Genomic DNA, 13,149 nt, shown 5'->3' with positions numbered 1-13,149 from the left:
CTCTGTTGTCCAGGCTGGAGTACAGTGGTATGATCTCAGCTCACTGCAACCTCCACCACCCAGGTTCAAGCGATTCTCCTGCCTCAGCCTCCCGACCAGCTGGAATTACAGGCACATGCCACCATACCCAGCTAATTTTTGAATTTTTAGTAGAGATGGGGTTTCACCATGTTGGCCAGGTTGATCTCGAACTCCTGACCTCAGGTGATCTGCCCACCTCAGCCTCCCAAAGTGCTGGGATTACAGGCATGAGCCACTGCGCAAGGCTCCTGACTTATTTTTCAATTTTCAAAACCCAGCATTTCCAGTCCCTTACCCTGCTATATTTTTACATATCACTGATCATCTAAGACCATACGGTTCAGTTTATTTTCTGTCTACTCTGTTAGAATGTAGTCTTCACAAGGACAGGGATTTTGTCTTTTGTTTGCTGATGCATTCCCAGCATCCAGAACGGTGTCTGGCACATGGTGGCTGAATGCAGTGTATTCACACGTACCAAATGGGTTTCTCGCTTTTTCAGTCCTTAACTAAACAAGCACATCCAGGCGAACTCCACCCCCCAGCTCAAAAAGGTAAGTCTGTTGTGTTTACACTGTGAGCCTCTCATGCCAAGGCTGAAATAGCCAACTCAGGAGGTGGGACAACTCAGGAGGTTAGTCCTTGCCGTGACCATAGTTGGGTGGTCACAGCTGGGATGGGGGTGGGAGCTGGTTTTAGTCACCAAGCAAAGAAAGCCTTTCTGCTCACTTTCCAGCCATTTTGAGCCCAGCAGCACAAGGGACTCAGAGCAGGTGAGGTGGCTGGACTCACCCTGGTGACCTGGGGCCTCCTCTGCAGCATTGTTTTTTCCACCCTGGCCGGAACCATCAAAGTCACCACTTCAGAGGCCCCTAATGAGGCTGAATATGTTAAGGGCTTTGCAATCCCTGGATCAAAGAGGCTGGGCAAACAGCGGGCAGCGTCCAGGCCCATGACTGACTGGCTGATGCCCTGAGGGCGCAGCATGCTAGGAGCTTGCGGATGACACTCCTAGACAGCCTGGCATGGCCCCATGTGGGTTTGGGAAGGGGAGACCCTCCCCATCCAGGGGATCTGATTAGAGCGAGCCAGAGTACACCCATCAGTGCTCAGGGCAAGGGAAGGAGCTGGAGGACTGAGGGAGCCTCTCCCAAGTAGAGGCCCTACCTGGGCTCAGGCTTAGGGGGGACCCTAGAAGTTCCCCAGTCTCAGCCACCTTTACTGGAGGGGCCTCCAGTCCAGATTCACCCAGCCTGTTCTCTAGCTGCTCCCTTGGAAGAGACGGGGTAGACAGAGCTGGGAACAAGTACCCCTGAGCACCAGAGTCTGAGTCTAGGCCCAGAGCTATTTGGATTCCAGGTAGAAAACATAAAAATATTTACTCCTTAACAAGAGCCCTAGACCTGCTAAGGCAACGTGCAGGTGCAGGTCACACATGTAGACAGCAGCTCTCAATATACAGCTGGTCAGGCTGGGGCTGGGGTTGGGAGAAGGAGGGGCAGTCCCCCAGCCATAGCCCAGGCTTCGAACCCCACCCCCCCAAATGCTCCCTTCCACAATACAAGCCAGACTCCAACTGGGGGAGGCAGCTGCAACCCCCACAGCTACGGAAGGTCCTTCTTTCCCCAGAGAAAGCATGGCACTAAGTTTCAGTGTAGAGCATCTTTATTGGCAGGTGTTAAGAGTGCAAAATATCAACAAACCCAGGGGGATACGCAAGGGGGTGGGAGCATGGCTCCCCTACCCCATGTGAGAGCCCTGTAACCAAGCCAGTGGGCTGGGAACGTTGACTAGACTGTGGCAAATTCAGGCTCAGCACCCTCCAAAGAACAAGCTCCCAGGCAGGAGGGGCTCCTTGCAACACAAGGGGGAAAGGAGTGGCACCCTGGAAGGGGCCTGGGCTGCGACCCACCCTGGGCTGCTTGGCCCCTGTATACTGCCCACCTCAACCCCTCAAGAGGAAGGCTTCACAGCTTGGGGTATGTAGTTCAGAGAACCGGGCTAAACCCAGCTCTCCCCAAACCCAGGTATCTGCCTCAGGCCTCAGTTTCCCTCCTCCCAGTGATTACCCAAGTTGGACCATCAGGCCCTGTAATGGCCCAGCCTGATCCAAAGTGACAAGTCCCTGTAACATACCATTTATCAGTCAGTGTGTGGGCTGCAGGCCCTCCAAAGCTGCTGGGATCACCACAGGCTGGCCTTAGTCAAAAAGACCCTCTTAGACCATGGGAATCAATCCAAGGTGCTGGGCATTAAGGATACCACCCCAAACTTGCTTTGTCTCCCGAAGGCAATTGACTTCCAAAACAAATGGCTCCTGCACCCCACCATCATGCTGGTCCAAAAGTGTGATGCAATAACCAAAGAGTCCTCCTGCTGAGAGCCCCAGGCTGGCATTAAGCCCACAGGGGCCCTGTGCTCGGGAAAGTCTGGTCTGTTCAATCGAAGACCCAACCCTGCAGTGCTGGGCCTCCTGGCACATTCTGCGTCTCTGGTCATGTCCTCCACACACTCTTGGAGGCCCCACCCCACCCCGTGAGGCCCAGTCCCTTCCCTTCTGGCCAGGGTCTGAGTCAGTTACAAGGCAGCCAGGTGGGATAGGCACGAGCCAGGAGAGGCTGCACAGGGGTCACGTAGTAATTGACAGTGGCTGGCACAACCCCCTCAGTGCCTGGAGGGCGCCAGGCCAGGGCGGCAGTGGCAGCCGGGCCCTGCTCAGCCAGTGCCTGCAGCGCCAATGCGGCAATGAGGTCCAGCGTCTGGCGGCGCTCGTGGTTCATGAGGCACACGGTGCTCTCGTTGACCACCCGGTGCAGTGTCACCAGGCAGGCGTAACGGCGGGCTGCATCCGCCCCACCGAAGTGGGCCTCCAGATAGCGCTCCAGGGTGCGCCGCTGCTCCACCAGGTCTGGAAAGTCGATGAAGAAGCGGGAACACATGTAGCGCTGCAGGGCGCGCACATCGGTGCTGGGCCGGGGCCGGAAGCCCCGCACCAGGAGGTGGCAGTACTTGAGGAGGCCACCACCTCGGATCTCCTCGGGACTGCGCGTGGCGATGACACGGTGCCGCAGGTGCTCCAGGGCCTCGGTGAAGTCCCCGTACAGGCTTTCGCCTGTGACCGTTGGGTGGAAGGCCTCAGACATAGGAGTGGACGAGCACTGGCCAAAGAGCAACAGGGAGTCCAGGATGATCTGGAAGGAGTCTATGCTGAATTCAAACTGGCGTCTCACCGAGTCCACAAACTTGAGCTCCACGTTCTTGCCGCTCTTGTTGGACAGTGAGATGAGGCTCCAGCGGTCCGAGTCTGTGCACACTTTCACCAGCTTCTGCACATATGCCTCCTTGAGTGTCAGTGGTGTGATCTTAGCCCGGCTCACACCGGCCGGCAGGAAGTCTAGTAGGCAGGCCAGCACCACTGCCTTGGTCAGCTGGAAGGATGCCTCACTGTGCAGGTCCACCCGGAACACCAGGTCCAGATCCTTGTAGCCCAGGCCACTCTCAGGGTGCAGCACGTGGCTGGCAGCTGAACCATGCAGCCGCACACTGTGCACATGTAGGCCCTGCTCCTCCAGGCTGCTGCGGACCACCTGCAGGGGAGAGCAGGAAGGAGAGCTGTCAGAAGTGGACCCCAGGGGTCCACCAAGGACTTCCGTTTACTTATGACAGTAACTTCAACCACTATTGGCCCCTAACCAGCTGTTATGCCTTTGGAAAATCATTTAACTTTTTTTTTGGGGGGGGGGGAGGGGGGGAGTCATTTAACTCTTTAAATCTAATCTGAGAATGGCCCATCTGGAGGAATGACTCAGGAAGAATAGCAATGATAATAGCACACATCTGCATAGAATTTACTGAACAGCAGGTCACTTAATCCTCACAATAACCCCGTGAGGTGGATACTATTATTCACACTTTACAGATGCAAAAATGGAAGTATAGAGGGGCCAAGTAACTAGCTCAAAGGCAAACAGCTGGTGAATGCAGAGCTGGGAATAAAACTCTGAGACCAAGTCTTTTTTTTTTTTTTTTTTTTGAGACGGAGTCTCACTTTGCCACTCAGGTTGGAGTGCAGTTGCGTGATCTCGGCTCACTGCAACCTCCGTCCCCCGAGTTCAAGTGTTTCTCCTGCCTCAGCCTCCCGAGTAGTTGGGATTACAGGTGCCTGCCACTGTGCCCGGCTAATTTTTGTATTTTTAGTAGAGACAGGGTTTCACCATCTTGGCCAGGCTGGTCTTGAACTCCTGACCTGGTGATCCACCCGCCTCCGCCTCCCATAGTGCTGGGATTATAGACGTGAGCCACCGCGCTTGGTGGTCCAAGTCTTAACCATGCTATTCTACCTCTCAAACTGCTAGTAAAACAGTTCTGTACCAGGCACTGCGCGAACTGCTCAAACGTGTTGGGAATATGGTTAGCAGTTCACATTCATGACCACATTAACCCTCCCCATAATCCTACATTTGAGTATTATTTTGACTGATAGATGGAGGACCTCAGGTGCAGAGAGGTTAAGTCAAGGTCACAGAGCGGTCAGGCTGAGACCAGAACCCAGGTTAGTTGGATTCTCAAGTTCACGTATGTCCTTTTGACTACAATGCACTCATCCTACTTCATCCTTACAAGGACCCAGTGAAGCAAATATTATATACTTTTTTTGCTCTCGGATGAGGAAACTGAGGCTTACAGTGGTGAAACAGCTAAGGCTCAGTGAAAACTCTCAGCCTTCAGACAGTCCCCAGGCCTGATGGCACAGGACAGATAAACCTATAAGTGGTCCCTCTGCTGAAGTACCAGGTAGGGAGAAGAGTGAAGCTGGGGGGTTGGGGACATTCAGTTTTCTCAGTAATCCAAAGTTGTCCTGAAAGTGACCAGGCAGCATTCCTGTCCTGAGTGATTCTGCAACCCTGCCTTGCTGCCAAGTCAGCACTCAGCTCCATACCAGGCTGTTCTCCTTGCCTCCCAGGGAATTACTACAAAGAATGCACCTAAGTGCTGAGAAGGCAAGCTGTGGTGGGGCAATCCGAGGAGGGCGGCGCCCTCCAGGAAGACTTCCGGGAGGAGCACCTTTACCAGGGGAAGATATTGTCATGGCAATGGGAGGGTAAGCAACTGGCCATAAGGAACACGGAGAATGGGGCGTAAGCAGCTGGCCATCAGGAACACAGAGGGTGGCAGAAGGAGGCTAGGCACCTAATGAGTGCCGAGCATTGGACCTTGTTGCCAGAATCTACGGGGACAGGTCTCTCTCTTTTTTTTTTTTTTTTTTTTTGAGTCGGAGTCTGTCATCTAGGCTGGAGTGCCGTGGTGTGGTCTCAGCTCACTGCAACCTCCGCCTCCCAGGTTTAAGTGATTCTTCTGCCTCAGCCTCCCAAGTAGCTGGGATTACAGGCGCCCGTCACCACACTCAGCTAATTTTTGTATTTTTAGTAGAGACAGGGTTTCACCATGTTGGCCAGGCTGGTCTTGAACTCCTGACCTCAGGTGATCCACCTGCTGCAGTTTCCCAAAGTACTGGAATTACAGGCATGAGCGACCATGCCAGGCCGTCTTTTTTTTTAAACATGGATTTTTTTTCTGCCTTTCCAAACCCTTCTCTACCTTCCTTTCCTCCATCCTTCTTTTTTTTTTTTTTTTTTTTTTTGAGAGTCCTGATTTTGTGGCTGAGGGTGGAATGCAGTGAATGCAGTGGCATGATCTCAGCTCACTGCAACCTCAGCCTCCCAAGTAGGTGGGACTACAGGTGCGTGCGTGCCACCACACCCAGCAATTTTTTATTGTTTGCAGTGATGGAATCCTGCCAGATTGCCCAGGCTGGTCTCGAACTCCCGGACTCAAACTATTCCCCTGCCTCAGCCTCCCAAAGTGCTAGGATTACAGGCGTGAGACACTGTGCCCAGCCCAGGACAGGTCTCCTGGGAAACTGAAGCTCACAGGAGTGATGTCACTTGCACAAAATCACGTGGAGATGCCTTCAAACCCAGGTATGGCCGACTCCAAAGCCTATCCTGTTTCTACCACATTACAGTCCCAGGGTTCAGAAGGAGCAGACTAGTGTTCTAATCCACCTTCCCTTTCTAAATTTCAAAGCAAAGGCAACCCTCAAGCTACTGAAGCCCAGAGCCAGAGTAGTTGGGGAACAGGAAGGTGGGGGTTGGGAGATGCCTTGGCCAGACAAGGCCAGTTGCTGCAGTCCAGCCTGTGGGACTTCTAACCCACACCCTGTCAGCTGGCAGCTGTGCCTGCATGGGCCAAAGACCTTGGTCCAAGGACCCTACCAAACCTGCAGAGAAGACCAGCCCCTTCCTCAGATCCCATTAGGGCTGACTGAGCCTTACTCAGTGCCAGCTCCTGCTCCCAGGCTGGTGCCCACCCCAGGGCTTGGCATCCGGCCTAGTGAGTAGGTAGCAGTACTCTCGTTAAATCCCCTGCGTCAGGGCCATGGGGCCAGCTGTGTCAGCCAGCCAGTCACTGTTGTTTCCTTCCCAGGTGTGACTACAGCCAGTTTGGCAGACGGTCACCAGATACCACCACACCCAAGTACTGCAGGGCAGCTTGGTGCCTCCCGAATCAGACTTTCCAGCCATGGAGGGGGCAGTGGCTGCACCCTCCTTTCTCCCATGCCAAGGCCCTCCCCACAACCACTCTGCTCCAGGCTGCTGCTGAGACCTGCAGGGAGACTGACAGACGCCGTCAGCCAGCAGGCTTACAAAACTCACATGCTGTGCCGCCTGATGCAGGCCCTCTGGCTGCAGCTGGAGAGATCAGATTGTCTAGTTCAATCCTCTGGGCCCAGAGAAGGCAAAGGACTTGTCCAAGGTTACACAACCAATAAAAGGCCTCCCTGCCTGTAGCTCTGGGAAGCCTCCTTACAGTAGGGTGGGTCCCTTTAGCACAGGTACAAGCAAGAACAGAATCTCTAGCCACTCAGATTGCCACTACAGGCAAAGCCTTGTAAGGGGGTAGAGAGAGAAAGGTTCCAATTTTTGAGCCATAGGACAACTCAGCAGCAGTGAAAAGCCCCAAGGCAACAACTGCCACCACCCTCCCCGTCTCCCCTGCCCCCATCCCTGCACGCATCCCAACAGCTTTAGAAGCTGCCAGCTGTGGATTTCTTCCAAGAAACTTTCCTTCCTGTGGAGGCAGCTGTACAGGCCAGGTGAAGGCACCTGTCCCCTTTGGAGTCTAGAACCAGAGAGGGTGCTGGAGAGCAGCAGCCTAATCCATCCATCCCAGTTGAACAGATGGGGACACTAAGCCCAGCAAAGAGAATTGACAACAAACAGTCCAGGGCCTGAATCCAGAAGTCCAACTTCCCAGCCCAGCTCTGAAGTCTCTGCCGCCCTTCCTCACCGTCGCTGCCAGCTCCCTGTTCTGTGCTATCTCTGACCCAGGTCTAGAAGAACATGGCACCACCATTGCATTGTAAAGTTAGCTTCTATTGACCTGGAGTCTCCCCCATCTGGCTAGGAGCACTTGAAGGGATGGAGGCTGAGTCCTACTCACATCTGTGCCCTTGGTTTCCTAAACATGGCTTGGCACAGAGCAGACACCAAGAGGCAATCTGAGCCATACTGACAGGGCAAGGACTTCCCCTCCCTCCAGGGTACCCCTTGTTCTTGCAGAGGGGGGCTGCCACACTGGGCTCCACCTTCCCCTGCCTGCCATGCCTGGGGCCATAATCCTGGAGGTGCAGCAGCTGGGGCCCCAGGAATGACTTGACTGTCCTGGGGAGAAAAGCCTCGACTGGTTTCCTAATCACCCAGGTGACAGCAAGCAGCCGAGGAATGCCTCGGCGAACTCCACTGGGCCGCGTGTGAGTCAGCCAAGGAGAATCTGCCCCCACCCCCTCCAGTTCCTAGTTCCTTGGGAGGGTGGGGGAGGTAATCCCCCAGCAGGCAACCCTCCCCCTCTGTGGGAAGCCAAGGTAGTAGGAGGCAGGGGAAAGGCCTGCTTCATCCAAAGGAAGCCATCAGCTGGCAGGAATGCACAGGGGTCCTCGCTGGGTTTCTTGGTTTCTTTTATCAAAGGACCCTCCCTAACACCTAGAAGTTGACCTTGGGAGCTAGGGAAGGGGTGGGAAAACATTGAACCTACTGTAATCTGCTCCTGGGAAGACCCAAAATTCCCTAGGTTTGATTTTCACCTCATTAAGCAATCTTGGGTGGCAAACTGCCCCAGCTATAAAATGGGTACAATAATTACCACACTGTGGTATTTCAGAACATGACAGCGTCTGGGCTGTACAGATGAAGAAGCAGTCTTGGGGTCGTCGAGGTTCAGATAAAGGGAAGAGTTGGAGGAGGGAGGGGCTGTCAGAATTCTCTTCTCCCTTCCCTCAGGAGAGAGGGGACGTGGGGCCTGAGGCCCGGGTTGGCCTTCATTTCCAATCTTGGGAAGGAGAAGAAACACCTAAATTGGTCACTTAATGTTGCCCTTGGGGGTGGGGTATCAGGTCTGACCTTCGGCTTAATAAATATTGGGCCACAACCCCAGCTGAGAGAGAGGGAGTCCCTGACAAGTTTTCTTGGCTTTTCCACAGGGTGGAGGGGGAAGGGGGGGTTTCTCCAGCAAAGGGCCGTAGGAGCACAATGGCAGAGGCTGCTCCTAGAATCTCGAGAGAGGAAAGGAGGGTGAGGTCCAGGGATACCCAGATAGGGAAGGAAAAGCTATTTTGGACTCAAGCATGCACACTTACCCACCCAGGGCCACCTGGTGTCTTTTGTCCTTGCAGGCAGAGACAAATTCTTCCCCTAATGCCCTCGACATCCTCCTCCCCTCTCCCAGCCAGGCCCTGGGTGAGTGATCCGTGGGGAATCAGGGTTCTCCAGGAGTCGAGATGGAAAAGCCAGGTGGGGAAGGATTAGTAGATGCAGGGGGAGGTCTGGTCTACCATTCATAATGCTGTGCAATTGTTACCACCATGTCCCCGTTCCTCAGTTTCCCTAGCTGTCTAGAAAGTCAAACAGACTACAAATGCCTTTCAGCCACGAGAGCCTCAGAAGGGATTCCCCCACATCCCCCGCCTGGCGTCCTCTCACCTGCACGATCTGCCGGGGCTGCACGCTCAGCGTGGGGAAGTTGCCGCGCCCGTGAATGGGAATCGGCTCGCTCAGGAGAGCGTCCAGTCGCTTCACCTGTGGCCAGCTCAGCCCACTCAGGTGCCGTCCGGGGGAGGCCGATAAGGCCTCCGGGTCGGGGCCGCCGCCTGCCGGGGCTGCCGTGGCCACCGCCGTGGCCGCAGCCGTCCCCACCTGAGCAGCCGCCCGGTCCCTGCGCTCAGCTCCGCTCTCCGACGGCATCATCCGCCCGGCCCCCGGGCCCCGACGGCAGAAACCGTGGGGGTGGTTAAGGGGAGGAGGACAGGGAGAGCGGCTGGGCAGGGGCCAAGGCGGGGGGCACGGAGGCAAGGACGGGGCGGCAGCGACGGCGAGACAAAGCCAGGGAACACCTCGGACGGCGACAACTAACCAACCCTAGCGCCTGCAGTCGGAGGCCCAGCGGACTCTTATAGGCCGCGGGCGACGTGCCCATTGGTCCGGGCCGCTGCCACACAGCAAGAGCCGCCCCGCCTCTGAAAGCTCCTGACGGTGGTCTGTAGAGCTTTGCATGTGAGTCACTGTTCTCTAGGGAGATTCCGATTGGCTAGAGGGCACGCCCCTGCCCCGCCCTCCTTCTCAGGCTGAATTCCCTCCTTTGGTCCTTAAAGAACTTCTGTTCACTGTGATTGGCCCGGGCCTGGACTTAAAGGGACAGCGCCCACCCCGCCCCGCCAGGGTCAGGAGGGAGGGAAGTGACCTGCGGAGTTTGTAGCGGAGTCAGACCACTGAGAAATTCCAGGTTTCTGTTTTTTGTTTTTTAGCGCTGGAAGAAATTGAGAAGTCACCTAGCCTTGTCCTGCTATTTTCAGAAGCCCAAAGAGATTGCGCCACGTGATCAACTCTGCACAGCACTGTTCATGCTCTGGCAGTTTTCCAGAGCCTAGGAAAGGTATAATAATAAACTCTGGGCCGGGCGCGGTGGCTCACGCCTGTAATCCCAGCACTTTGGGAGGCCGAGGAGGGCGGATCACGAGGTCAGGAGATCGAGACCATCCTGGCTAACACAGTAAAACCCCGTCTCTACTAAAAATACAAAAAATTAGCCGGGTGTGTGGCGGGCGACTGTAGTCCCAGCTACTCGGGAGGCTGAGGCAGGAGAATGGTGTGACCTCGGGAGGCGGAGCTTGCAGTGAGGCAAGATTGCGCCACTGCACCCCAGCCTGGGCAACAGAGCGAGACTCCGTCTCAAAACAAAAAAAATTAATAATAATAATAAACTCTGTGCGTACCAAGGTAAAGGCCTTTTTTTTTTTTCCTCGAGACGGAGTCTTGCTTTGTCACCCAGGCTGGAGTGTAGTGGCGCGATCTCGGCTTACTGCAACCTCCGTCTCCCGGGTTCAAGCAATTCTCCTGCCTCAGCCTCCCGATTAGCTGGGATTACAGGCATGCGCCACCAAGCCCGGCTAATTTTTTTGTGTTTTTAGTAGACATGGGGGTTTCACCCTATTGGCCAGGCTGGTCTTGAACTCCTGACCTTGTGATCCACCCACCTCAACCCCCAAAGTGCTGGGATTACAGGCGTGAGCCACTGCGCCTGGCCCCTAAGGTAAAGGCTTTCTAAGACACTGTTGATTGGCCGTGCAAACCACAGCATGATGAGCGTTGATGTACAGCATAGCCAATTTAGGGAGGGAGAGATCTGCTCAGAGAGGCTTTGTGATTACCCGACTGTCACACAGCAAACTAGTCAGGCCCTGGTCCTGAACCAGGGCTATAGAATCTGTGGTGCATGGTTTTTCCACTGTACCTATGCAGACCCAGCACCTTTCTGGAGCTAGAGAATGAATGATGTGTTTACATGTTTTTCTGCAGGTCTAGACAAAACATAACGTAAAAAAATATGTTTTCATGTTTTGCTCTCACACTTTACAGGACCTAGGGATGAGGCTTATGATTGTCGTTACTTTTATTTTTTATTTTTATTTATTTATTTATTTTTTGAGACAGGGTCTCACTCTGTTGCCTGGACTGGAGTTGACTGCCATGATCACGGCTCACCACAGCCTCAACCACCCTGGCTCAAGCAATCCTCCCAGTCCCAGCCTCCTTAGTAGCTAGGACTACAGGCACACGCCACAGCACCCAGCTAATTTTTCTGTTTTTTTTTTTTTTTTTTTTTTTTTTCAGAGATAAGGGTCTGGCCATGTTGCCCAGGCTGGTCTTGAACTCCTGGGCTCAAGTGATCTGCCCACTTCAGCCTCCTGAAGTGCAGGGATTACAGGTGTCAACTACTGTGCCTGGTCTGTTGTTACTTTTATTTTTCCCCAACCTCACCTGTTGCTTTTAATTTTTTTTTTCTGATTTTAAACGTATGTGCTGTAGCAAAAATTCAGAAATTGAGTCTATCTGATTCATTGCTGCAATTTTTTTTCTTAAATATTGTTCTCCTGGCCAGGCATGGTGGCTCATGCCTGTAATCCCAGCACTTTGGGAGGCTGAGGCAGGCGGATCACCTGAGGTCAAGAGTTTGAGACCAGCCTGGCTAACATGGTGAAACCCCATTTCTACTAAAAATACAAAAAATTAGCTGGGCGTGGTGGTGGGCACCTGTAGCACCTGTATTCCCAGCTACTCAGGAGGCTGAGGCAGAAGAATCGCTTGAACCTGGGAGGTGGAGGTTGCAGTGAGCCGAGATCCGTGCCATTGCACTCCAGCCTAGGCAACAAGAGTGATACTCTCTCTCAAAAAAAAAAAAAAAAAAGTTCTCCTAACAATATATTAAATTAAATTTCATTCTCGTAATATTCTCCCATTCGCCTGTCAGGCAGGTTGGGAAGGAGTAATACACCAAATTTACAGGAGAAATCATGACCTAGAAACAGTAAACTACATCCCAATGCCATCAGGTTGACTCTGACAGACCTGGGACTAAAACCCAGGAGCCTGACTCTCACAACAGAGCAGCCACTTCCTCTTTCTGGAGGCCAGCCCAGGCAAGAGGCTGCCCATCTCGCTTCACTCCATCTTGTCTAGGATCAGGGGCTTCCTCTGGCCCTCAGGGAGGGGACCCACTACTTGTGCTACTGCTTGACCACGTGACCTTGGGGAAGTCCCTTTCATCATCCTCAAGGCAAGTGCTTGCTTTGTTTTACCTTTTCTTGAAAGCTAAGAAATGGAGGGGACCGGTGGTTCATGCCTGTAAGACCAGGGAGACCTCATCTCTATATAAAAACATAGGGAGACCTCATCTCTGTATAAAAATTTTAAAAAGGCCAGGTGTGGTTGTTCACTCCTGTAATATCACCACTTTGGGAGGCTGAAGCGGGCGGATCATGAGGTCAGGAGTTCAAGACCAGCCTGACCAACATGGTGAAACCCTGTCTGTACTAAAAATACAAAAAATTAGCCAGGTGTGGTGGCACGTGCCTGTAGTCCCAGCTACTTGGGAGGCTGAGGCAGGAGAATTGCTTGAACCCAGGAGGCAGAAGTTGCAGTAAGCCGAGATCGTGCCACTGAACTCCAGCCTGGGCGACAGAGCAAAACTCCATCTCAAAATAAATAAATAAATAAAAATTAATTAAAAGAAAAAAGATAGCAGCCGGAAGTGGTGGCTCATGCCTGTAATCCCAGCACTTTGGGAGGCTGAGGTGGGAAAGTCATCTGAGACCAGGAGTTTGAGACCAGTCTTCATAGCAAGACCTCATCTCTACAAAAATTAAAAGAAAGTAGCCTGGCATGGTGGCACGTGCCTGTGGTCCCAGCTAGTCGGGAGGCTGAAGTGGGAGAATCACTTGAGGTAGGGAGGTCAAGGCTGCAGTAAGCCATGTTTACACCACTGCACTCCAGCCTGGGTGACAAAAAGAGACCCTGCCTCAGAAAAGAAAAGAAATAGATAGAAATCGCCTTTGGCTGAGTCTAGAGTCTCCAAATCCTTGAACTACCAAGTCTCTCTGGAGCTACTGATGAAAGAGCTTGAGACTCAGCCACAGCACTGTCTCTTACCCCCACCTCCATACCCCAGCAGAGGAAGGAGGGGTGGGGAAAGGAAACTAACATTTACTGAACACCTACTATGCACTAGATTATTTTA

The 13,149-nt window shown here is 53.4% G+C and overlaps 1 protein-coding gene across 1 annotated transcript; it reads right to left on the bottom strand.

Annotated features, from left to right (window-relative positions):
* Positions 1-1,668: 1,668 nt before the first annotated feature.
* Positions 1,669-9,616, bottom strand: TENT5B (terminal nucleotidyltransferase 5B). The gene is made up of 2 exons (XM_024239667.3): positions 9,060-9,616; positions 1,669-3,608 (listed from the first exon to the last, which is right to left on the bottom strand). The coding sequence occupies exons 1-2, from the start codon at positions 9,321-9,323 to the stop codon at positions 2,595-2,597; spliced, it is 1,278 nt and encodes a 425-aa protein (XP_024095435.2). The 5' UTR covers positions 9,324-9,616; the 3' UTR covers positions 1,669-2,594.
* Positions 9,617-13,149: the final 3,533 nt, after the last annotated feature.

Source organism: Pongo abelii, chromosome 1, assembly GCF_028885655.2.
Source record: "Pongo abelii isolate AG06213 chromosome 1, NHGRI_mPonAbe1-v2.0_pri, whole genome shotgun sequence".
Lineage (NCBI taxonomy): Eukaryota > Metazoa > Chordata > Mammalia > Primates > Hominidae > Pongo > Pongo abelii.
Note: the sequence above shows the minus strand (reverse complement) of the source record. Positions and strands in the feature narration are given on the sequence as shown.

Excerpts from the sequence above, each read along its gene's own strand:
- TENT5B (XM_024239667.3), bottom strand. The coding sequence starts at position 9,323 with ATGATGCCGTCGGAGAGCGGAGCTGAGCGCAGGGACCGGGCGGCTGCT. Across the intron at positions 3,609-9,059 it reads AGCCCCGGCAGATCGTGCAG|GTGGTCCGCAGCAGCCTGGA; the intron begins GTGAGAGGACGC and ends TCTCCCCTGCAG.